General features: G+C 40.9%; 2 protein-coding genes across 5 annotated transcripts in view; one reads left to right on the plus strand and one right to left on the minus strand.

Annotated features, from left to right (window-relative positions):
* Window positions 1-3,282, minus strand: part of GLTP (glycolipid transfer protein) — a 102,025-nt gene extending 98,743 nt beyond the window's left edge. Inside the window, exon 1 of the mRNA XM_056528870.1 lies at window positions 3,143-3,282. Within this exon, the coding sequence (XP_056384845.1) occupies window positions 3,143-3,197 (55 nt within the window). The 5' untranslated portion in view covers window positions 3,198-3,282. The remainder of the gene's footprint in view (window positions 1-3,142) is intronic.
* The window catches only part of TCHP (trichoplein keratin filament binding), a 34,876-nt gene continuing 14,037 nt past the window's right edge, over window positions 3,273-24,111 (plus strand). Inside the window, exons 1-9 of one of the 4 annotated variants that reach the window (XM_056528865.1) lie at window positions 3,302-3,408; window positions 7,359-7,400; window positions 10,109-10,293; window positions 11,728-11,938; window positions 12,026-12,082; window positions 12,882-12,950; window positions 13,078-13,251; window positions 15,454-15,566; window positions 17,614-17,680. In XM_056528865.1, coding sequence (XP_056384840.1) covers window positions 10,109-10,293; window positions 11,728-11,938; window positions 12,026-12,082; window positions 12,882-12,950; window positions 13,078-13,251; window positions 15,454-15,566; window positions 17,614-17,680 — 876 coding nt within the window. In that variant the 5' untranslated portion in view covers window positions 3,302-3,408; window positions 7,359-7,400. The other 3 variants (XM_056528864.1, XM_056528866.1, XM_056528867.1) reach the window with 3 other exon arrangements.

Raw genomic sequence — 24,111 nt, forward strand, 5'->3', positions numbered from 1 at the left:
GGTTTTGGGGGGGCATGTTGCATTTAGGAAGCCCCCATGATGCCAGAACGGTAAAAAAAAAAAAAAAAAAAAAAAAAAAGGCATACTATTTTGGAAATTACACCCGTCACAGAATTAAATAAGGGGTGCAGTGAGTATTTACACCCCACTGGTATTTGACTGATCTTTGGAACAGTGGGCTGTGCAAAGGAAAAATTAAATTTTTCATTTTTACGGACGACTGTTCAAAAAAATCTGTCAGACACCTGTGGGGCATAAATGCTCACTGCACCCCTTATTACATTCCGTGAGGGGTGTAGTTTCCAAAATGGGGTCACATTTGGAGGGGGTCCACTGTTCTGGCACCATGGGGGCTTTGTAAACACACACAGCCTTCAATTCCAGCCTAATTTTCTCTCAAAAAGCCAAATGGCACCCCTTCTCTTCTGAGCATTGTAGTTTGCCCGCAGAGCACTTTACATCCACATATGGGGTATTTATATACTCAGAAGAAATGGGGTTGCAATTTTTGGGGGTCTTTTTTCCTATTACCCCTTGAGAAAATGAAAAATTTGGGGTAACACCAGCATTTCAGAGAAAAAAAACTAATTTTAAATTTTCAAGTCCAACTTTAATGAAAATTTGTCAAAGACCTGTGGGTTGTTAAGGCTCACTATACCCCTTTTACATTCCGTGAGGGGTGTAGTTTCCAAAATAGGGTCACATGTGGGTGGATTTTTTTTGCGTTCAGGTCAGAACCGCTGTAACGATCAGCCACCCCTGTGCAAATCACCAATTCAGGCCTCAAATGTACATGGCGCTCTCTCACTCCTGACCCATGGCACAGTTTGGAGACCACTATACGGTGGTGTCCAAACTGTAGCCCTCCAGATGTTGCAAAAGTACAATTCCCAGCATGGCCAGACAGTCATGGATGTCATGGCAGTCATGGCATTTTACGCCCACATATGGAGTATTTCTGTACTCAGAAGAAATTGCGTTAGAAATTTTGGGGGTCTTTTTCTCCTTTTACCTCTTGTGAAAATGAAAAGTATGGGGCAACACCAGCATGTTAGTGTAAAAATGTAAAATTTTTTTACGCTAACATGCTGGTGTAGCCCCCAACTTTACCTTTTCATAAGGGGGAAAAAGGCGAAAAATCCCCCCAAAATTTGTAACGCAATTTCTCCTGGGTACGGAAATACCCCATATGTGGTCCTAAACTGTTGCCTTGAAATACGACAGAGCTCTGAAGTGAGAGAGCGCCATGGGGAGCACCATTTGCAATAGGGGCGGACTCGGCTACAAGGATGGGGCTTGTCTCCACCAAAACCCTACAGCAGTGTTTCCCAAACAGGGTGCCTCCAGCTGTTGCAAGACTACCAGCCTGCCAGGACAGTCTATGGCTGTCCGGCAATACTGTGAGTTGTGGTTTTGCAACAGCTGGAGGCTCTTTTTAGGATTACTGCTGTATGAGACGTTTTTCATTTTTATTGGGGGGGGGGGGGTGGACGGGCGTGTAAGGGGGTGTATATGTTGTGCTAAACTTTTTATTATTTGTTAGTGTAGTGTAGTATAGTGTTTGTAGGGTACTTTCACACAGGCGGGGGTTCACAGTAAGATTTCCACTGGGAGTTTGAGCTGCAGCGGAAAATTTGCCACAGCTCAAACTTGTAGAAGGAAACCCACTGTAAACCCGCCCGTGTGAATGTACTCCAAGTTGTAGTTCTGCAACATATGAAGGGCCAGATATTGCAGAACTACACACCCAGCATCCATGACTGTCTGGCCATGCTGGGAATTGTACTTTTGCAACATCTGGAGGGCTACAGTTTGGAGACCACCGTATAGTGGTCTCCAAACTGTGCCACTTCAGATGTTTCAAAACTACAACTCCCAGCATGCCCAGACAGTCAGTGCATGCTAAAAGTTGAAGTTTTGCAACATGCAGACAGCCTTTGGTTGTGTGGGCATACTGGGAGTTGTAGTTTTGCAGCTTTTAGAAGGCCACAGAGAAGATCACTTACCGCGATCTTCACTGCAGCCTTCTCCGGCCGCATTCCTTCTGCTGCCATCGCTGCTCCAGAATGCCACATCCGCCAGTCCGGGTAAGCCGCCTATTCCCCCCCCCCCGATCAGTGGGCAGAGCGGGGGAAATTAACTCTAACCCCCCGCCCCCAACTGGCATTGGTCGTCAGCCTGACTGACCAATGGCAGGGGATAGGAGGGGGTGGCAACACTGCCACCTCCCTCCTATCCTTTAGGATGGTCGGGGCTGTCTCTGACAGCTCCGATCATTCTTATTTTCCAGGCGATCGGGTCACCAGTGACCCGATTGGCCCGGATCATGGCAAATTGCCGGTCTGAATTGACATGGGGGGGGGGGGGTCTCAGGTCCCCCTAGGCATTGCCATGGGATGCCTGCTGATAGATATCAGCAGTCATCCCGGTACGATCACCGCCCGGCGAAGATCTGAAATGCGGAGGGCGTACAGGTACGTCCTCCGTCCTTAAGTAACGTGACGCGAGGGCATATCCATCCCCAACAGGTTAAAAGGGGTAGTACACCACTGGAAAACTTTTTTTTTTTTTTTTTTTTATCAACTGGAGCCAGAAAGTTAAACATTTGTATATTACTTCTATTTGAAAATCTTAACCCTTCCAGTACTTATCAGCTGCTGTATAATACAGAGGAAGTTCTTTCTTCCCCTGTAGTATACAGCAGCTGAAGTGGAAGGGTTAAGATTTTTTAATAGAAATAATTTACAAATCTGACTAATTTTCTGGCACCAGTTGATTTAAAAAATAAATTTAAAAAAAAAGAACATTTATATTTATACACCCCTTTAATGTCATTTCTAGAAACTTGTGATGTCATACATTGGGTAGTAGAGACTCTGGGGGACATGGGTATGGTATTCCACCATATACGTGTGATATGCCCCAACACCATAAAGGTTTATAATGTATGACGGTGATGTCATGTAGAGTATTTGTTAAAGAATAAATAAATAAAACAGGAAAAAGTTTGTATTTAAAAAAATAATAATCTGAAAACACACACAGATATACTACATAGCCCTGTATTAAATAGAATATTTGGCTCTTATAATTCGGGTAGGCAAACACAGACTAGCCAAATAAGGTGCGTAACCTGCCATACCTGGGTGGTGTATTGTACCGTGCACTGTTGGCTGACAGACCCGCCCCTGGCACATCAGCTATAGGCTTATGTACTGCTGACCGTTCACATAGATGGACGAGCAGTGACTCCCCCTTCACAATGCGACACAACGATCCTCTCTCTACCCGCCTCAGCTGTCAGAACCGCGCCACAGCCGTCTCCATGGCTACCCGAAACACCGGAAGAGGAAGTTATCCCTGCAGAAGCCGTGCTGGCCGTTATACGTACACCGGACTGGAGGGAAGGTAACGAGTTCTATCGCAGTGTCTGCACCTCCCAGCCATGACCAGAGACATCTGCTTTTACTGATAGATTTCTGCTCCCTCTATATACATGTGTTCTGCATGATGTGTAGGCGGTATGTCGTATACATGTGTTCTGCATGATGTGTAGGCGGTATGTCGTATACATGTGTTCTGCATGATGTGTAGGCGGTATGTCGTATACATGTGTTCTGTATGATGTGTAGGCGGTATGTCGTATACATGTGTTCTGTATGATGTGTAGGCGGTATGTCGTATACATGTGTTCTGCATGATGTGTAGGCGGTATGTCGTATACATGTGTTCTGCATGATGTGTAGGCGGTATGTCGTATACATGTGTTCTGCATGATGTGTAGGCGGTATGTGGTATACATGTGTTCTGCATGATGTGTAGGCGGTATGTGGTATACATGTGTTCTGCATGATGTGTAGGCGGTATGTCGTATACATGTGTTCTGCATGATGTGTAGGCGGTATGTCATATACATGTGTTCTGCATGATGTGTAGGCGGTATGTCGTATACATGTGTTCTGCATGATGTGTAGGCGGTATGTCGTATACATGTGTTCTGTATGATGTGTAGGCGGTATGTCGTATACATGTGTTCTGAATGATGTGTAGGCGGTATGTCTTATACATGTGTTCTGTATGATGTGTAGGCGGTATGTGGTATACATGTGTTCTGCATGATGTGTAGGCGGTATGTCGTATACATGTGTTCTGTATGATGTGTAGGCGGTATGTGGTATACATGTGTTCTGTATGATGTGTAGGCGTATACATGTGTTCTGTATGATGTGTAGGCGTATACATGTGTTCTGTATGATGTGTAGGCGGTATGTCGTATACATGTGTTCTGTATGATGTGTAGGCGGTATGTCGTATACATGTGTTCTGCATGATGTGTAGGCGGTATGTGGTATACATGTGTTCTGCATGATGTGTAGGCGGTATGTGGTATACATGTGTTCTGCATGATGTGTAGGCGTATACATGTGTTCTGTATGATGTGTAGGCGGTATGTCGTATACATGTGTTCTGTTGTGTTGTACTTATCTGTATGATGTGTGTGTGTGTGTGTGTGTATATATATATATATATATATTTACATGTTTTCTGTTGTGTTGTATTGACCTGTGTAATGTGTATGCAGTATGTCCTGCACATATGTTCAATTGTGCTGTAGTAATCTGTATACATCACTATGATTGTGCAGTTATTAGGTAGATCAGGTTTCTAGCACATCAGATCCACCTGTACTGTATGCCATTGTTTGTGTAGTTCTTTTCTGCAACATTTTAGGCTTCCTTTGCTAAGGCCAGATACAGTTGAACATAGGGGCATAAGGCTTTTGCAACTCCCTTTCAACTCCCTTGTAGCTACCCCAAGTGTAAAATAATCGACCATAGTCCACTTGTGGATTTTCAGATCTGTAGCATGCACTATGTGTCGCAGCAATGCCAATGATTTTCACTGTGAAATCTGAAGCAGAATCCATGCAGGGTACATTCACACATACCATATCTACTGCGGATTTTAAGCTGAGTTCAATTATTTGTATTGATATTAAGTGGTTATTCACTCTTAGAAAAACAGAACTGGTTTCTTTAAAGAATAGCACCATACAGTGGGGCAAAAAGTATTTAGTCAGCCACCAATTGTGCAAGTTCTTCCACTTAAATGGGCGCTGTCATGAAAAATTATTTTTGATATGTTGTAGTACTACAACATATCTCTAATATACTTTTATAAAAAAAAAAAAAAAAAAATACTTTTGAAACATTTTAAAAGCAATTTGAAATTCGTCCACTAGGGGGTCGCCCTCCTAGTGGCCGAATGCAGTGCGGAGTGATGTCACTGGAAAATTCTGAATGATTCCGGCAGGGCATCAGTCGTAATTTTGCGCAGGCGCAGGAACATCCAGGGCTGCGCATCGGCTCCCCGCACTCGCTGACGGCCCTGCTGCAAGGTACGTGGGGTTGGTTGATACTCACCGAGCGGCAGGAAGAGGCTCCCCCGCACCCGTCCCTCCCGCATCGGCTCCCAGCTCACTCCTTCCCCCATGAAGCTCCTGTCCTGGGTGCCTCCAGTTGTTTTACCACTACAACTCCCAGCATGCCCTGACAGCCAATAGATGTCAGGGCATGCTGGGAGTTGTAGTGGTGAAACAGCTGGAGGCACCCTGTTAGGAGAACTGAGGGCGTAAGTTGGCCCCCAGCCGGCATCAGTGACGTGGTGCCTGCTGGGGAAGTCTGCCTGGTAGTGAGCACGCTACCAGGCAGACTAAATGCCATTTTTAAAATAGTAAAAAAAAAAAATTAAAGGCAGGGAGGGTGTTAGGGATAGAAGGGCAATAGGCAGAGACAGAAAAAAAAAACATGATGGTGGGTGCTACCCTTTAAAAAAAATGTCATCATAGGTATACCTTAACTATGAGAGACAGAATGAGAAAAAAATCTATAAAATCCCATTGTCTGATTTTTTAAGATTTTATTTGCAAATGGTGGAAAATAAGTATTTGGTCTATAACAAAAGTTCATCTCAATACTTTGTTATATACCCTTTGTTGGCAATGACAGAGGTCAAATGTTTTCTGTAAGTCTTCACAAGGTTTTCACACACTGTTGCTGGTATTGCAGATCTCCTCTAGAGCAGTGATGTTTTGGGGCTGTCGTTGGGGACCCCGGGGATCGCCGCTGCGGCAGCCCGCTGTCATTACAGCACAGAGCTGACGACCGCCACGCCCCTCCCATAGACTTGTATTGAAAGGGGCGGGCTGTGACGTCACGAGGGACGGAGCCGTGACGCAACGATGCTACGGCCCCTGTATTGCCCGTCATTGCGTGCAGAGCGAACTCGCTCTGTGCTGTAATGACAGCGGGCTGCTGCAGCGGCGATCCCCGGGGGGTCCCCAGCAGCGGGACCGCGGCGATCTGACATCTGATCCCCTATCCTTTGGATAGGGGATAAGATGTCTAGGGGCGGAGTACCCCTTTAAAGAAGAAGTTACAGGTCTGTGAGAGCCAGAAATCTTGCTTGTTTGTAGGTGACCAAATACTTATTTTCCACCATAATTTGCAAATAAATTGTTAAAAAATCAGACAATGTGATTTTATGGATTTTTTTTCCTCATTCTGTCTCTCATAGTTGAGGTATATCTGTGATGAAAATTACAGGTCTCTCTCATCTTTTTAAGTGGGAAAACTTGCACAATTGGTGGCTGACTAAATACTTTTATTGCCCCCCTGTACCTGTTCTCAGGTTGTGTGGTTCTGTGTGTCATTACAATTTGGCTCTATTCACTTCAATGGAACTGGGCTTTAATACCACACACAACCTAGGGACAGGTGTGACGCCTTATGCTGTGGAAATCGGCTCTGCTTTTCTAACCCGTGATAACCCCTTTTAACAGCATGAAATCTGCAGCAGCATATGTGAATGTACCCATAAGATGTGAAAGTCAGTGCTGTGTATAAAGATGGTCTTATCTTCAGTTCTGTAACTGGAAGATACTCAGCCCCTATGCAAAAATTGTTACAGGTCCCCCAGCTGTAATGCTATATATATATATATATATATATATATATATATATATATATATATATAGCACAGGTCTACTCCTATAGGAAAAAGAGACCTTATGGGCTCTGGGACCCAGGTGCACCCGCACCATTTGCACCCCCTCTAGTCATGCTTTATCCTGTCAAGATTTATTGGTAGGACCAAATATACATTAGCATTGCCAAAGTGAATGGGAAATAAGAAGATGAGGAAATGGGGACCCCCTCCCCCAATTCAAGGTGTTGAAGTCCACATGGCATATCATAATAAGGGGAGGGGGATGGGGGTATATGAAATACTATAAATATTTTTTAGAACTGCTTTTTGAAGTGTGAGTGTTTGTAGTAAAAATTCTTATTCTACTACAGGTGGAGAAATGTAGTATGACATTGCAGTCATCAAATGAATAGGTTAGTATGTAATAATCCTCTAGATGATGAACCACTCTACTGCAGCTCCTCCCTCCAAAGGGGCTCTAGGTGGGAATTACTCCATTTACATTTTAATAGCCCATGACAAGTATTCTCGTTATGAGGCAGTTAAGGGTGTCCTTCGCTGCTCCATGCTGTTTTTAGCAGTCGAGGGCTTCTAGTAATAGAACAGAGCGGCGATCTTCCCTCTGCCGATGTCAAAACTAAAGGCCTTGGTGACTGCCCTGACTATTCGGCTTTTACAGCCAAAAAATGATTTTAAAAATATTTTAAAAAATCCAAAAATCAAAGCTCAAACCATCCCCTTTTCCAATTTTTCAAATAAAAATGTAAAAAAAAAAAAACAAACAAAAAAAAACAACATAAATATATTTACTATTGCAGCGTAAAAATGTCCAATCTTTCTATAAAAGTTCTGAAAGCCTGGTAATGTTCAGAAGACCTATTGAGATTGAATGGAGTGGTAGAGGAGCATGTGGGCTGTCCCCTTCCATTCTCATCATTCTCTCCCAGTGGTCATAGCAAGCAGGTAGTTATCCCTTATCCTGTGGATAGGGGATTACTTAAATCTTGAGGTAAGCAATTTAGGCTAGGGCTACATGGTCACTTTGGTTGCTCGGCATGAAGATTACAAGCAATTTTTATGAAACAATCATGAAAAATATAAATTAGCTGGATTTTTGGTTGCAAATCGCAAGTGATTTTCTATCATAGAATTCAGTATGTCTTCAGTACAACAATTAGGACAGATTTATTTTTCATGCATTCTTAAGTTATGGTGTAGCCATAGCCGTAAAGGAGTATTTCCAACTGAAACGTCTAATGAATACCAGTTCTTAATCTCAAAGAAAATTGTCCCGAAGGTTGGCACTGTACACTGGGCTTTAAGTCCAATAGAGGGTGCTCTCCTTCCCGTGGTTCTGACTCAAAAAAACTAAAATCCAAAGAATAAAAAGTAGAAGAGCAGCACTCCATTCAAATAAATGTTTATTCACCTATTCATGCTACAGAGTGCAACATTTTAGCCTCACCATGAGGCCTTTTTCAAGAGAGAAACGTTGCACTGTAACATGAATAGGTGAATAAACCACATATATTTGAATGGAGTGCTGCTCTTCTACTTTTTATTCTTTAGTTCTTAATTTTCAATGAGGATTCACCTATGGGAGGTAAAGAGGTCCTATGACCCACCTGAGAAAGTAGACACACAATCCAGGTGAAGAACGAATGGAGAGGTGGCACAGCTGTAAGGCTTCTTCTGTAGCTCCCATAGAAGTTAATGGGGAGTGCCCTAAACATGTTGACCACCTCTTCATTTGTTCTTTCCTTGGATGTGGCAGCTAGAGTCTGTCCTACAGAGTTTCTTAAGGGACCCGAATTCTTCATTCAGGTGCAGGTCTTAAGGGAGTGGATATACCTTAAATGTTGGTAATACTCCTGTAGCCCTCCCTTCCTGCTGGATTGTCATGCTTGGTACAGTGTTTAGCTGCAGCATGGTAGGTAGTGGAGTCAGTAATATTCGTTCCATGGGACTTGTCAAAAGCTAAAATTTTAAAGCCAGAGTTTTATTTAACACAGTTCACAGGCTTTTAGAAATTAATTTTGATCATGTTAGCATAAACCTGTATTCCCCTTGTTTCCACAGGGGAGCCATAGTTTGATTTCTCCAACCATTACAAAAATTCTAGGACTCCTCGCATAGGACTCCTTCATGAACAAATCCAAGTACACAGATAAAACAGGAGCAACACACAGATACAATGATTGACTGTGGTCTGGGGATCAGCAGACTATATATTTATAACCTGGAATTTATCAGTTCCTTTTCTCTGTCAAAGTATTGTCATTGCTCGATGTCACTCTTACTAGAGTTCTTTTTTTCTTATTCAAAACAAACATTATTGAAGGAAAAGGTACAGAAAACAAAAAGGGCTGGTTGGGTGCACAGATCAAAGCTTGAAAGGATCAAACAATATGAATACATCAATAAGACAATCTCACAAATGAAAAGATGGCAATGGATTCAAGGGGTGAATACACAGCAAGCCCTGTCAGGTCCCAGGAGAGTCTAATTAGGGAACATTTCCTTAGGAGAAGGGACCCCCAACTGCATTACGCCCCACCAGCAATGACTGTATCAACAAGGAGGCCCAAAATAAGCCCAACATGGAAACATGAGAGAGTCAAGGGGTTACATTAAAACAGCGGGGAAACAAAACAAAAAGGGACAATGAAAGGGAACACAAAACAGAGGAGAGAAAAGAGGGGGAGGAGGAAAGGAGGGACTGCCACCAGTGTCGCCCAGGGAGGAGGCAAGGGAAAGGGGAAGACCAGGGGGCTGAGGCAATAGTCACACAATTAAGGCGAGGGGGAGAGCGCACTGCTAGAGTTCTTTGTCATCTCACATCCTTTAATCATGCTTTAGCTATGTTGCACACTAGATGAGCAGTCTGCCTCATTGTATAACAATAACTAAATAACACATGGGCCAAACAGGATCTGTTGACCAGGTTGTGCACTTTTGAGACATTTTTATAACTTGCAGTAAAACACTATGAAAGCTTGAAACCAATGTGTCTTTCTGAGCTCACAAGATGACACTGTTTCACCTGAGACTCAGGTTCTCATGATATTGTTTTGTCATGTGTTCTCATCTATTGTAAAAACTGCTTTCTTTTTGTCTTTAGATGGCATTACCTACACTTCCATCATACTGTCGCAGTAGATTGCTAGAGAAACAGATTGTACGTCATCGGGAGCAAGAGGCACGATTCCGTCATGAGTGGGATATAGCCAACCGGTATTTCAAACAGTCTGATGTGTGCAGCAGTAAACAAGCCCAATGGAGTTCCCGGCTTTCGTATGAACAGAGGTGACAGTTAAAGCAGTTTTTTCTTGGTGGGGTACACTTTGCATTCTCTCTCTTTTATGTATGGGATCTTTTACAGGGGCATGGTGTATGAAATAAATAAACTATCCCTTTATAATGTATATAAAATTCCATATCTTCAACAATATAATTATTATATCTCACATGATCAGATAGGGTGATAGGCTCTTAAATGAATTCCCTGCTTTACATTGTTCATGACAATGGCATCATTTCTGCTCCTGCTCCACATAATATCTGTATTTTCCTCTATGTTTGGACAATACATAATTATATATACGGTTTCTACATTTAGAATAGACAGTTGTTTGTGTACTTGAGCATACCAAAAATAAACAAAATGTACACAACATCAAATGAGATTAAACTTAAATAATCTTTATTAACAGAAATGCAATCTAAAATCACAATAGAAATACAAGTTCATACACGAACACATAGGAAACAGTATGCACAGTCTATGCAGTAGACGACCACCTGAGATCTACCCAGTGATGGCTGCCAACTCTGATGCGTGAATACATCACTATAGATTTAAACGGTTATAGATGGTGTAGATTTTAAATGAGATAAAAAAGCACCTTCTGCCATGGGTGCTTCTAGCTTTTGTTTTGTTTGTTGTTTTGCTAGAAGGTTCATCAAGTTGAGGTTAGCAGGACCAGTACATCTCTGCATATTCCTGTGCAGTCTATGACAAAAACACTGGGGCTCAAGGTTAAAGATGTATATCTGTTGAAAATACAAATGACACAATAGGTGATGCTGAGGAAAAACAGAACTGCAGATAAACGCACGTTTCGTTGTTGGGTCCTTCGTCAGGGGTGGTGGCTAACTTTTGACCTGGTACTTATATTTATATGGAATGGAAACCAATTACACCAGATCCTGTATAATGGATATACCAATGACCCATCCAAATATAGTCACATATCGAGAAACACCTGATGGAACCTACCTAAAAGTGTGTAAGTGGATGCGGGAGTTATAACTCTGCCTATTGCTCCAAAAGCGTGCTGACGTCACCACCAGTAACTTGGTGAAAGTGATGTGCAAGAATCAGTTAACGCAAGAAAAATTGATGCACACCAAAGTAACAACCAAACAGAAAAGTGCAAGTGCAACCAAAAGTGCAAACAGCAAGCCTACATAAATCAAGATGCTATGATGAAAGAAATAATAAAAATATAAAAAAATATATACTGAATATAAGTAAAATGTTGAATAAATCAATCAATGAACAGTGATGTATGCAATAAATGAGACTGAGGTAGTTGTAAATAACAAAATAAACGGCTGCAAAAATGTATTGAATGCCTACTAGATACATAGTGAGAATGAATATTTGTGTACTTAAAATATTATTAGGTATTATGGGTATGTGAAAATCTAAACATGATTATAAATATGTGCTTTTAGTATGAATGCTTACCACCGGGAGAAGCAGAAAGAGGAGAAAAAAAGGAACTTGGAACGACGGAGAGAAGAGCTTCGCAAACTCTTACAGGAAGAACGAGATTTACTGGAGGAAGAACTTCGGGAGCTGTCTCGAAACAGGGACCCCGATCTTACCAGTATGAGAGAGAAAGCTGAGGGGTTGAAGTCTGCAAGGGAGGAGAGGAGGAAAAAGGTTGCCTAATTTGCTTTCCCTTATTGAAATAAGTCTACAGTATTAAAATATGTAATGGTGAATTAATGTTAAAACTTCTGTGTCTAGCTCGCCGATGACTTACTGTATGAGCAGTGGAAGATGAACAACTTGAAGTTGCGAGAGGTAGAAGCTTAAAATTAAATTTTCTATGTGAAACAGATTTTGACTTTAAATGCAATGTTCATGCTTGCATGGCCTAAATACAAGAAAATATGGGAATATATCCTCTTCAGTTAAGTTACTAGTGTTTCTGTCAAAAAATTAATTTCCATAACTAACTAATACTGGTTAGTGTACCTGATTTAGTAGGGTTAAAAAGATGCCCTGCTTTGTGGGAACGTTTAATGGGTTTGTCCAACCCCACTCAGTTTTTAGTTATTGAGTCAGCTGGCTAAAAAGTAAGAAGTTCGACCAGCTTGTCTCGATCCCCACTGTCCCGATGGTGCCCATTTTTTGAGGTCACCCCCAATTGTGTTTAGTGTAGGATTAACCATTGTGCATTTAAAAAAAACTCATTGAATGTTTTACTGATATATTTTAAGACCTCCTATACAATACTGTGCAGACACAGATAAAGTTAAGTCCAACACAAAACTAATCTAGTACCATTAACATCTTTATTGTCTCATGCACTTTTACATATGGCACAGTTGTCTTTACATTTTTTTTAAAGGTGTATTACCATCTCATTAAGAATTTCCATCCCTCTCCGCGGTAATCAGGAAGCTAAAAACAGCCAAACCAGTTGTGACGGCATAACTCCCATTGACTTCAATGGGAGTTAAATAAACATGTAGCACCACAAGCTGCACTGTTTATGTAACTCCTAGAGATACAAATTGCATGTGTTTATATGTCCTTGTCTTGCTCTATTTTTTATGTAAATATCTAGCTTTTAAATTCTGATTTCTTTTTCATGTAGGTGGAATCTAATTTGCACAAAATGCATGTGGTTGATGCCTGGGTAGAGCAGGTCACAGAGAAGGATCAGGTATGTTTTTTTTTATCATTTGTTATGGTTCATGGCAAATAGACATTTCTTATATATAGATTAATGTCATTTCTTCCTAGTAATCAAAGGATATAATGAGATTTTACCTCATGGTCTTTCCTTGTAGGAAAAAAAAGTTGAGGAGGAAGAGCAAAAGAGGTTTGAAAACCAGTATGAGCTTGCCAGGAGAGTGGCTTTGGAAAATATTAAAAAGGACGAGAAGAGACGTCGCCAAGCAGAAAGGGAACGCGCTGAGTTCTTACGGCAGCAAATGGAGGAGCTTAAGTTGAGGGATTTGGAGGTGATCTTATCAGCCATTTTATCTGTCAGTTTTGATATGCACTTAAAGGCTTACATTTTGTTTTACTTTATATATAAAAAAAATATTAAATTCATCATGAAATGAATGAGGACGCAGTGGTTAGCATTATTATCATAAGGATGGAGTCTGTGAATGTGTATCCATTCAGGACAATGTGCAATTTTTAGCTTGCTCTGCACTTCACTCAGCAGTCAAAAATGGTAGATGGAAGCAAGTAGGCCAATTGGCGGTGATAAAGAGGACATGCGCTGGATTAACTGAGATCTTGCTGTGCTAGGGACCTCCCCTCCTGGGCGTTTGAGCCTAATTTGAACGTTTACAAAAAGGCTTATATCTCGGTGTTGGAAAGGACTGTAGAGATAAAAAAATAAGATATGTATGTAATCCTGATGACTAGCCCTATCTAACCATGTGCACCATTTACTCTGTTTTCTGCTGACAGATCCATTTTAAATATGTAATAAAAAAATTTAATTTAAAGGAATAAGTTGCTGCACTGTCACTTTATCACCTTCAATCTCAAGATCTATGAGACCTCCCACTGATCATAAAGTGATGGCATATCTTAGTGATATTGATTATAATAAAACATTAAGTAGGTAATCGGGATGGTTGTTTGTAAAGCTGAAGGCTTTCATTACAGTATAGTTCCTCCACTGTCAGCTTCACACCATATTAAGCCTATAGCTCGCAGACTTCATCCATGATCAGGGCTGTGGAGGAGGTAGATAAATGTTCAGTCTCCGCAGTTTTTTGTACTTCCGACTCTTAATCCGACTCCCCGACTCCTCTATATTAATATGCGAATGTATTTATAAACACTTACAGTTGAATCCAAGAAGCTGTTCCACCAAGTTCTTCTAAGCTCTTCTAGCAGAGAGAGGTAGTTGGGCAGAAGCTGCTGCCTTCTCCTTTTTGTGTGCTGGTCTGCTGCGGAAGATAGGGCACTGGGAGGATCCAGGAAGGGGCATTTATTATAAAACAGGATTTCCCTAGTAGAATCCCATAGTCATGTTTAAAGTTTAAGCTAACAATCGGAGTTTACAAGTTTTTATAGCCTTAGCTGAATGGCAGCAGTTTTTCCAATGGTTTACAGCTTCAGTCTTGAACTATTGACCCTCAATTCCCTTCACTTATAAAAGTGTCTCTAGTCCTGCAAAAAACATTATCAGTGAGAGGCTAGGTTACCCATGGGTTCCCTGTAAAAGCAGAACACAACACTATGGAAAGTATAAGTATTGCCGCTCCTAATTGTCCATTGTGCATAGTGAAGCACATGAAAAGCATGCTTCTTCACGGTCACTTAACGTGTTCGTTTTGTGGTTACGTGAGGCACTGTATGCATTGGTCTTTATTCTTACAGTAGAGAAGTCATAATTATAACTATAACTTTTTGTGAATTGGGACATTTAAACTTGCTTTTTTTTTTTTTATTCCAATCTAAATTTAGTAGGAGTCTGAGTCGGTGCATTGTTTGCAGACTCAGACTCCAGGTACCCAAAATTTTGTCTGACTCCACAGCCCTGTCCATGATGGAGAACCTGGTGTTGAGACCCATAGTGCTATATATAGTTTCAAGGGCCATGCGTAAAGGGGTAATCCCCTGGAAAAAAATTTCTTTTTTTAGATGAACTGGTGCCAGAAAGATTAAACTGATTTGTAAATTACTTCTGTTTAAAAATCTTAACCCTTCCAGTACAAATCAGCTGCTGTATGTTCCAGAGGAAGTTATTTTCTTTTTGAATTTCCTTTCTGTCTGACCACAGTGCTCTCTGCTGAAACATCTGTCCATTTTAGGAACTGTCCAGAGTAGAAGCAAATCCCCATAGCAAACCTATCCTTCTCCGGACAGTTCCTAAAATGGACAGAGGTGTCAGCAGAGAGCACTGTGGTCAGACAAAAAAGGAAATTCAAAAAGAAAATAATTTCCTCTGTAGTACACAGCAGCTGATAAGTACTGGAAGGATTAAAATTTTTAAATAGAAGTAATTTACAAATCTGTTTAACTTTCTAGTTTTGTAGGGGAATACCCCTTTAAGAAAGAGGGTGTAGCCCCAGAAACATTGGTCTAATGTGTTTATACTATGAACTGTGACTCTGATTTGGGATAGTCTAGCGATGTCATAACTTTATGAGATGGGGAAAAAGTAAACTCTAAAATAGACATAATTTTCCACTCAGGCTCAGAAGTTAAAGAAGGAACAGGAAGAGTTATTGCAACAACAGTGGGAAGTGGAAGAGCTTCAAGAGAAGAGAAAGAAAATAGAGGAGCAAAGGAAAAAATCAGAACACGGGTAAGTGCCGCACTATTTATCAATCCCTTGACTGCTCTTCTGATGTTCCTGGAGGGATACGCCAAATGGAAAATAATTTAGGTAAACTAGAGGAATGTTCAGAACTCTGGCAACTGAATTTAAATGTGGATAAGTGCAAGATAATGCAACTTGGGTATAAAAACCCATGTGCAGATGATAGAATATTTGATACAGTCCTAACCTTAGTATCTGGGATTTAGGGGGTCATTAAATGAGACTTAAAGCCTTACTGACGTTAGAAACAACTTTTTTCCATTTGATATTCCTTAAAAACTAAGCATTTATCTAAAATACTTAATTAAAAAAATCTGATTTGCTAAAGATGTGAAAAAAGGGGTTTAAAAAATGGTCTCTGTCTTTTTAATTTTGCAAACGAACGCTGAAAATCCAGACTTTTTGGTCCATAAAAAAATTAAAAAAATCAAAAAAAAAGACCAAAATATCTTAGGGGAGGGGGAGGGAGGTGCTTATCTCCATTCTGTGCTTCAGAGCACAGACAAGATGCAGACAGTTTGCAGTTTTTAAGAAGAGCATTTCCATGCACAGTGACAAGCAATACAAGGTGCTTAAAGGGGTAGTCCAGTGGTGGAAAAACTTATCCCCTATCCTAAGGATAGGGGATAAGTTTGAGATTGCGGGGGGTCCGACCGCTGGGGCCCCCTGCGATCTCTCTGTACGGGGGCCAGAGGATCTCATCATATTCCCAGAGGAAACACCCCAAGCCTCTCAGAGAAATTCAGAAGGATTCATCACAGCAATACACAGATTGAAAGGTATTTTACATATTAACACGTGCATATTATTATGCATACAGATCTTAGGGCACATTACTGCACTTTAAGCATTTTGCCCATAGCAACCAATCACATCACTTCTTTTATTTTTTGAAAAGGCCTCTGAAAAATGAAAGAATCGATCTGATTGGTTGCTATGGGCAACTCCGCAACTTTTGATAAATCTCCCTCTAATAGCTCAGCGATTTGTGCAGGACATCCTGTGGCACTTGTGTTGCCTCCCAACTGGCATTTTTCAGCAGGATAATGCTTGCCCACAAACAACAAGGGTTTCCTAGTAATGTCACCATTTCGTAGCGTGCCTGGTCACCAGATTTATTGACAATTATAGCAAGCCAGCTTTGGCAACCTATGTATTGTGCAGGATATTCAGGTCCAGTTGTAACATCTGTGGGCAAATTTGCTGCAGGATGCCCTACAGAAACTGTATGCCTCCATGTCCAACTGTATTTCACCTTGTATCCAGGCTAGAGGAAGCCCAGCAGGGTACAAGAGTCTCCTTTCAGTTCTTCAGTTTTCCCTAATAAACCTACCCTTTATTTCTAATATTGTAGTCACTTACATATATCATCATTGCATTCCCACATAGAGTTTCATTGGACTCCACATAACTCCTCCTTGATGTGTTATTTATTAATTTTTTTGTCAATAGGGGTCATTACTATTCTTAAAGGGGTACTCCGGTGCAATTTTTTTAATCAACTGGTGCCAGAAAGTTAAACAGATTTGTAAATTTCTTCTATTTAAAAATCTTAATCCTTCCAGTACTTATCAGCTGCTGTATGATCCACAGGAAGTTCTTTTCTTTTTGAATTTATTTTTTGTCTGACCACAGTGCTCTCTGCCGACACCTCTGTCCATGTCAAATCTATAGCAAACCTATCCAGCTCTGGACAGTTCCTGACATGAACAGAGGTGTCAGCAGAGAGCACTGTGGTCAGAAGGAACATTATTTCAAAAAGAAAAGAACTTCCTGTGGAGAATACAGCAGTTGAGAAGTACTGGAAGGATTACGATTTTTATATAGAAGTAATTTACAAATCTGTTTAACTTTCTGTCACCAGTTGATATTTAAAAAAAAAATGTTTTCCACCGGAGTACCCCTTTTAATGGAACCAATATCTGTATTACACTTATTTGATGGCAATTACTGGAATGCAGTGAAGTAGCAGTTGCACACTTGTTAGTCAAATGTATTTAACTATTACTAAAAGTTTTTTCGGTCTTTATAGTCACTTCCTGAATCGTCAGTACACAGCACAGATGAAGAGAAGAGCCCAAATGGTACAGGAGGAGCTGGTAAGAGTTGTGTTCCATACATTGCAGGATCATTTTAATTTTTCAAGGAAGATTGCCTCCCTTTGTCCCTACAATGGTAATATTTTAGACTGTATATTTAAAACCATATGTCGCCACCTACTATATATACCGTATATGCCGGCTTATAAGACAACTTGGCGTATAAGACGACCCCCAACTTTTACAGTTAAAATATAGAGTTTGGGATATACTCGCCATATAAGACTACCCCTCCTACCGCGATGTACGGTACCTTGTAGTTCCCCCCACATTAGGTAGGCATCATGTTCTCCCACATTAGGTAGGCATCATGTTCCCCCACATTAGTTAGGCAGTATAGTTCCCCCCACATTAGGTAGGCAGTATAGTTCCCCCCACATTAGGTAGGCAGTATAGTTCCCCCTACATTAGGTAGGCAGTATAGTTCCCCCTACATTAGGTAGGCAGTTCCCCCTCCACATTAGGTTGCCATTTCCCCCTCCACATTAGGTTGCCAGTTCCCCCTCCACATTAGGTTGCCAGTTCCCCCTCCACATTAGGTTGCCAGTTCCCCCTCCACATTAGGTTGCCAGTTCCCCCTCCACATTAGGTTGCCAGTTCCCCCTCCACATTAGGTTGCCAGTTCCCCCACATTAGGTTGCCAGTTCCCCCACAATAGGTCGGGAGTTCCCCCACATTAGTAGGCAGTTCCCCCCACATTAGTAAGCGGCTCCCCCCACAGTAGTAGGCGGCTCCCCCCACATTTGTAGGCGGCTCCCCCCACATTTGTAGGCAGCTCCCCCCACATTTGTAGGCAGCTCCCCCCACATTAGGTCACCAGTTCCCCCACAATAGTAGGCAGCTCCCCCCACATTAGATTGGCAGCTCCCCCCAACAGACATACAGCTTCCAGCCATATACAGTGTATGGCTGCAGGCTGTATGTCTGTACTGGTCTGCCCCCACAGTGTTCCGATCACCGCTCCTCCGGCCCGGGTCACCATCTACTGCTATGGCCTATGGACCATAGCAGTAGGTGCCTGGACCGTGGAGCGGTGACCGGATCACTTAAGATAGAAGAGAACACGTCCTCCTGCGGTCCTCCTGGTCCTGCACTCCTCTGCCTCTATGGTTGTACGCACGTGACGTCACTGACGTCCCGTGCGTACAACCATAGGGACGGAGGACCGGACCGCAGGAGGACCGAAGGAGGATCGCAGGACGACACGCACTGCCGGGGAATGGTAAGTGACCGGCGGACATCCTTATGTCCGGCATAGGAATACCTATGATTATCTGCCCGGGCCGGCTCCCGTGTGTGGCTGCAGGCGGGGGCCGGCCAGAGCAGGTAAAAACTAATACTGTATACTAAAAACCAGGGGCCCCCCGCTGTTGTAAAACTACCACTCCCAGCATGCCCGGACAGCCTTTGCTGTGCTGGGAGTTGTAGTTTCACAACAGCTGGAGGCCCCCTGGTTTTTAGTATACAGTATTAGTTTTTACCTGCTCTGGCCGGTCCCCACCTTCCTATCCCGGACCTCAATACCCGGCGTATAAGACGACCCCCGACTTTTCAGAAGAAAATTCTGGATTAAAAAGTCGTCTTATACGCCGGGATATACGGTATATGAAAAAATATAATGAGTCATATAATACGATCATAGGATGAATAGTTTCACGGTAATAAAATTAGCTTGATTAGTGTTCATTACACACGTGCAGTTTTTAAATAGCAGTTCTGCCACACAAGTAAACTGTGCAGTGCCTCTCGTGAGGTATTATGTACTGCTGAGGTGTGTTTTATTTCCTCTGAATATTTGGAAAAGCACACATTGGTTAAATAGAAACATTTCCCACTGTAAAGAATTATTAACCCCATAGTGAACCCTGACAGTACATCAAGGCACTCAATTAGCTGAGACACCTCTTTCTATTACTATTTTAGTTTAGTTAAGGTTTTTTATTTCTTATGAAACCAGTTCAACACAATATCACAACATGCTATCAGAACATTTAATCCCTTATAGACAAAGCCCATTTTGACCTTAAGGACCAGAGCATTTTGTGCAAATCTGACCTGTGTCACTTTATGCATTAATAACTCTGGGATGCTTTAACTTATCATACTGATTCTGAGATTGTTTTTTCGTGACATTACTGTACTTTCTGTTAGTGGTAAATTTTTGCTTGTAAGGAAAATGGTCATTCCAAATAAATTATGTATTGATTCACATATACAATATGTCTAGTTTGTATTTGCATCATAAAGTTGACATGTTTTTACTTTTTGAAGACATTAGAGGGCTTTAAAGTTTAGCAGCAATTTTCTAATTTCTCACAAGAACATTTTTTTAAGTGGATTTTAGGGTCTTTATGTTTGAAATCCCCCATAATGGTCCTAATTATGAAATCTGCACCCCTCAATGTATTCAAAATGACATTCAGAAAGTTTATCACTTTTAGGTTTTTCACAGGAATAGCAGCAAAGTGGAGGAGAAAATTCAAAGTCTCAATTTTTTTACACTAATATGTAGCCCCGATGTTCTTTTTTTTTTTTTTTTTTCATTTTTACAAGGGTTAAAAGGAGAAAGGCCCCCCAAAATGTGTAACCCAATTTCTCTCAAGTAAGAAAATACCTCATATGTGGATGTAAAGTGTTCTGTGGGTGCACTAGAGGGCTCAGAAGGAAAGGAGCGACATTTGGCTTTTGGAGAGTGAATTTTGCTGAGATGCTTTTTGGGGGGCATGTCCCATTTAGGAAGCCCCTATGGTGCCAGAACAGCAACAAAATCCTCACATGGCATACTATTTTGGAAACTACACCCCTCAAGGAATGTAACAAGGGGTACAGTGAGCCTTAACACCCCACAGATGTTTGACAAATTTTTGCAAAAGTTGGACGTGAAAAAAAAAAAAAAAAAAAAAAAAAAAATATATATATATATATATATATATATATATATATATATATATATATATATATATATTTTTTTTTGTTTTTAACTTTTTTTTACTAAAATGCTGGTGTTGCCCCAAATGTTACATTTTCACAAGGGGTAATAGGAGAAAATGCCCTCTAAAATTTGTAAACCCATTTCTTTTGAGTATTGACATACCTTATATTTGGATGTAAAGTGCTCTGCAGGAGCACAACATGGCTCAGAAGAGAAGGAGCCACATTAGCCTTTTGGATAGAGAATTTTGCTGGAATTAAAGTCAGGGGGCAATGTGCATTTACACAGCTACCATGGTGCCAGAACAGCGAAACCCCCCTCAAGAGCCATCATTTTAGAAAACTACACAAGGAACGTAACAAAGGGTACAATGAGTATTTACAGGTGTTTGGAACAGTGGGCCAAAAAAATTAGTTTTTTGTTTTCACAAAAATTCTGGCGTTAACCCAAATTTTTCATTTGCACAAGGGGGTAATAGAAGAAAATGCGCCCCAAAATTTGTAACCCTATTGCTTCTGAGTATGGAAATACCTTATATGTGGACATAACGTGCTGGTGTGGACACACAACAGGGCTCAAGAGTCATAGAGCTATATTCGCATTTAAGGCCTATGGCATATCAGAAGCTGATGATTACATGCATTTAGAGGAAAATTAAGAAAAGAGAGGCCTCTCTGATTCTTCTGCACGGTCCCACAAGCGGACGTGGATCTGGTGGCGAGGGATTTGAAAAGAGGGATACTGGAAGAGTTATCCATGTAAAGGTGGTATCCCTTATCCAGTAGTGAGTGCAAAAGATCCCACACAATCTTTCCACTGACATCCAGAATGGGGGGGACATTCTGGGGGTTCAATACGGGAATCCCGTCCCTCTTACACTCTAAACTTGTAAGTATACCCTAAGGTACTCTCACAGAGTTTATAGAGTTTTGCCCCATACCACGCTCGCTTAGTGGGAATCAGGATAGAAGGGGAAAAAAACTCTGGATCCTCGGCGCCACCCGTTGCAATAAACTTCAGAAGTCACTGGTACAATTAAAATTTTCTTTATTCACCTATGTCAGACGCGTTTCGAGGTTTAGGATACCTCTTTCTCAATGACCTTGGTGCTTATACAGACAATATAAAATAACAGCTTTATATAATAAAAGATGGACGCCTTAAACAGTGTCAGGTGGTACTTAAGATCTGTCATAGACATGCGCTGATGTAGCACTGCTAACTGACGTGTGGCTCTCACATCAGTAGTTCATTAATAAAAAAAATAAATAAATAAATAAATACTCTAACATAGTAAAACATACAATATTATTAAAAGATACTTTTAGTTTCAATTTCCAAGTGACTACCTACTCTTAGTTCCTAAGATCCAGGAGCAGCTTCTCTATATAACTTTGTTACACTGTTTCTGAATGTCGGCATCAACTGAGCTTCCATACCCAGAGCGGCGGCTCTGATTAGCTTGATGTGTTTAGAAAAAGAGGAGGAGGATCCGGCTCCCGACGGAGCAATACCGATGGTAGCATGTTCTGAGTTACAGCTTTGCTGCACCCGTTTTCAAAGTACAATAGTCTTAGTCTTATTATTAGTGATCTACAGATGAAGATCTGAAACACTCCGTGGAGGGACGGCTAGTGTCAGAAGAGGAACGATATCGCTGTGTTTTGATGTCCTAAGCCATTGTGCTCTCTTGGAATACATTCTTTATACTTGTATTCCAATGTTCTTAGACATGTTTTTTCCATGGGGAAGTTCCCCATTACTGAGGGCTAACAGCGCTAAAAGGACTTAGTTATGGAGTTTTTATGTCAGGGGAGGTCACGGTTATTGATTGTATAGAGCTTTAGTGCGGTTTTCCTACTCTTGGGGACTGCAGCGTTGCTAAATGTTCAGTTGAAATGAGTTTATTTGTATATTGTATGAATGTATGTGGTGTAGTCATGAATAATATGGATTTATGTATATCTGAAATACCAAGTGTAATGAGATGCATTGTTGTGTTAGGTATATAGTAAGGGTTTCATTTTGGATATGTGTATCTGAGCTATTGAGTTTCTATGTTTGATGGGTGTTAGATGTAATTAAGAAATATAATGAATTCAGGTAATTGGTGAAGGCCTCAAATGATTCCACAGTGCCTTCCCAGATGAATAGTAAATCATCTATATATATTTTGTATAAGATTATACTATCACTCCATTCGTGTGCATGGTATATAAATTCCTCTTCATATGCTCCCATATATAGATTCGCGAAAGATGGGGCAAAATGTGTCCCCATAGCTGTGCCAGTTCATCTGGGAAGGCACTGTGGAATCATTTGAGGCCTTCACCAATTGCCTGAATCAGAATGAGTGGCATCTAACGCTATCAGGAAAATGCAATCCGAAATCTATAGAGTATCTGGATCTGAAATTGATGTCAGAAGGGTCGGAAATTATCATGAAAACCTATTTTAAAAGCGTTGATTGTAACAGTTTGTTGGAGTATAATAGCTGCCACTATCACAAGTGGAAGAAGAACATCCCTTTTGGTCAGTTCCACAGACTTAGGAGAAATTGCACAAAAATAACGGATTTCGTGTCCCAAAGTAAAGTTATAAAAAATAGGCTAATGGAGAAAGGCTATCTTAAAAAATAGTCCAAGATGCTTATAGAAAAGCATACGCATTGACCAAAATTGCAAGATCTGATAAACCCGGAGACACAAGAAACAGAGAAAAAATCTGGAAAATATAAATTCAACTTCATAACTGACTATTCCGCAGACAAACAAAAAATAAATAAAATTATGGAAACACACTGGAAAATTCTGTTACAAGATCCAATTCTGAAGGAACAACTTCCAAAAAAAAACAGAATACACATATAGAAGAGCAAAAACAATAAAAAATATGGTGGCCCCAAGCCAACTCAGAGGAGAGAAACAAAAACAAAAAAAGAACAACGTAGACTCCCATCAAAACGGATGTTTCAAGTGCGGAGGAAAAACATGCAAACTCTGCAAAAATATCAATCATGGCGCAAAAACTTTCATAAGCAACCAAACAGGTGAAAAATTCACGATAAAGGATAGACTCAATTGTAATTCCACGCATGTAATCTATCTGATTGAGTGTGGATGTCAGTTGCAGTATATTGGACGGACATCGCAAACGCTGAGAAACCGCATGAGCGGTCACCGATTTAATGTTACACATAAGTTCCTAAAACATAGTGTATCCAAACATGCAACCGAAAAGCATAATAATGAGTTTGAGGACTTCAAGATCACTGCAATTGAGCAGATACCAGAGGACCACAATGATAGGCTTGGCAGCCTATGCAGAAGAGAATCATTTTGGATCTACAAAATGAACACGCTCTCTCCTCTGGGATTAAATGAGAACATCGATATTGTATAAATAAATTGCCAACACATCCGTTTAATTCCTCCAATTCAATTTTAGGAAACACACTCCAATATACTAATATACGTATGTTTATGTGTATGTGTGTGTG

Source organism: Hyla sarda, chromosome 1 (genome assembly GCF_029499605.1).
Source record: "Hyla sarda isolate aHylSar1 chromosome 1, aHylSar1.hap1, whole genome shotgun sequence".
Lineage (NCBI taxonomy): Eukaryota > Metazoa > Chordata > Amphibia > Anura > Hylidae > Hyla > Hyla sarda.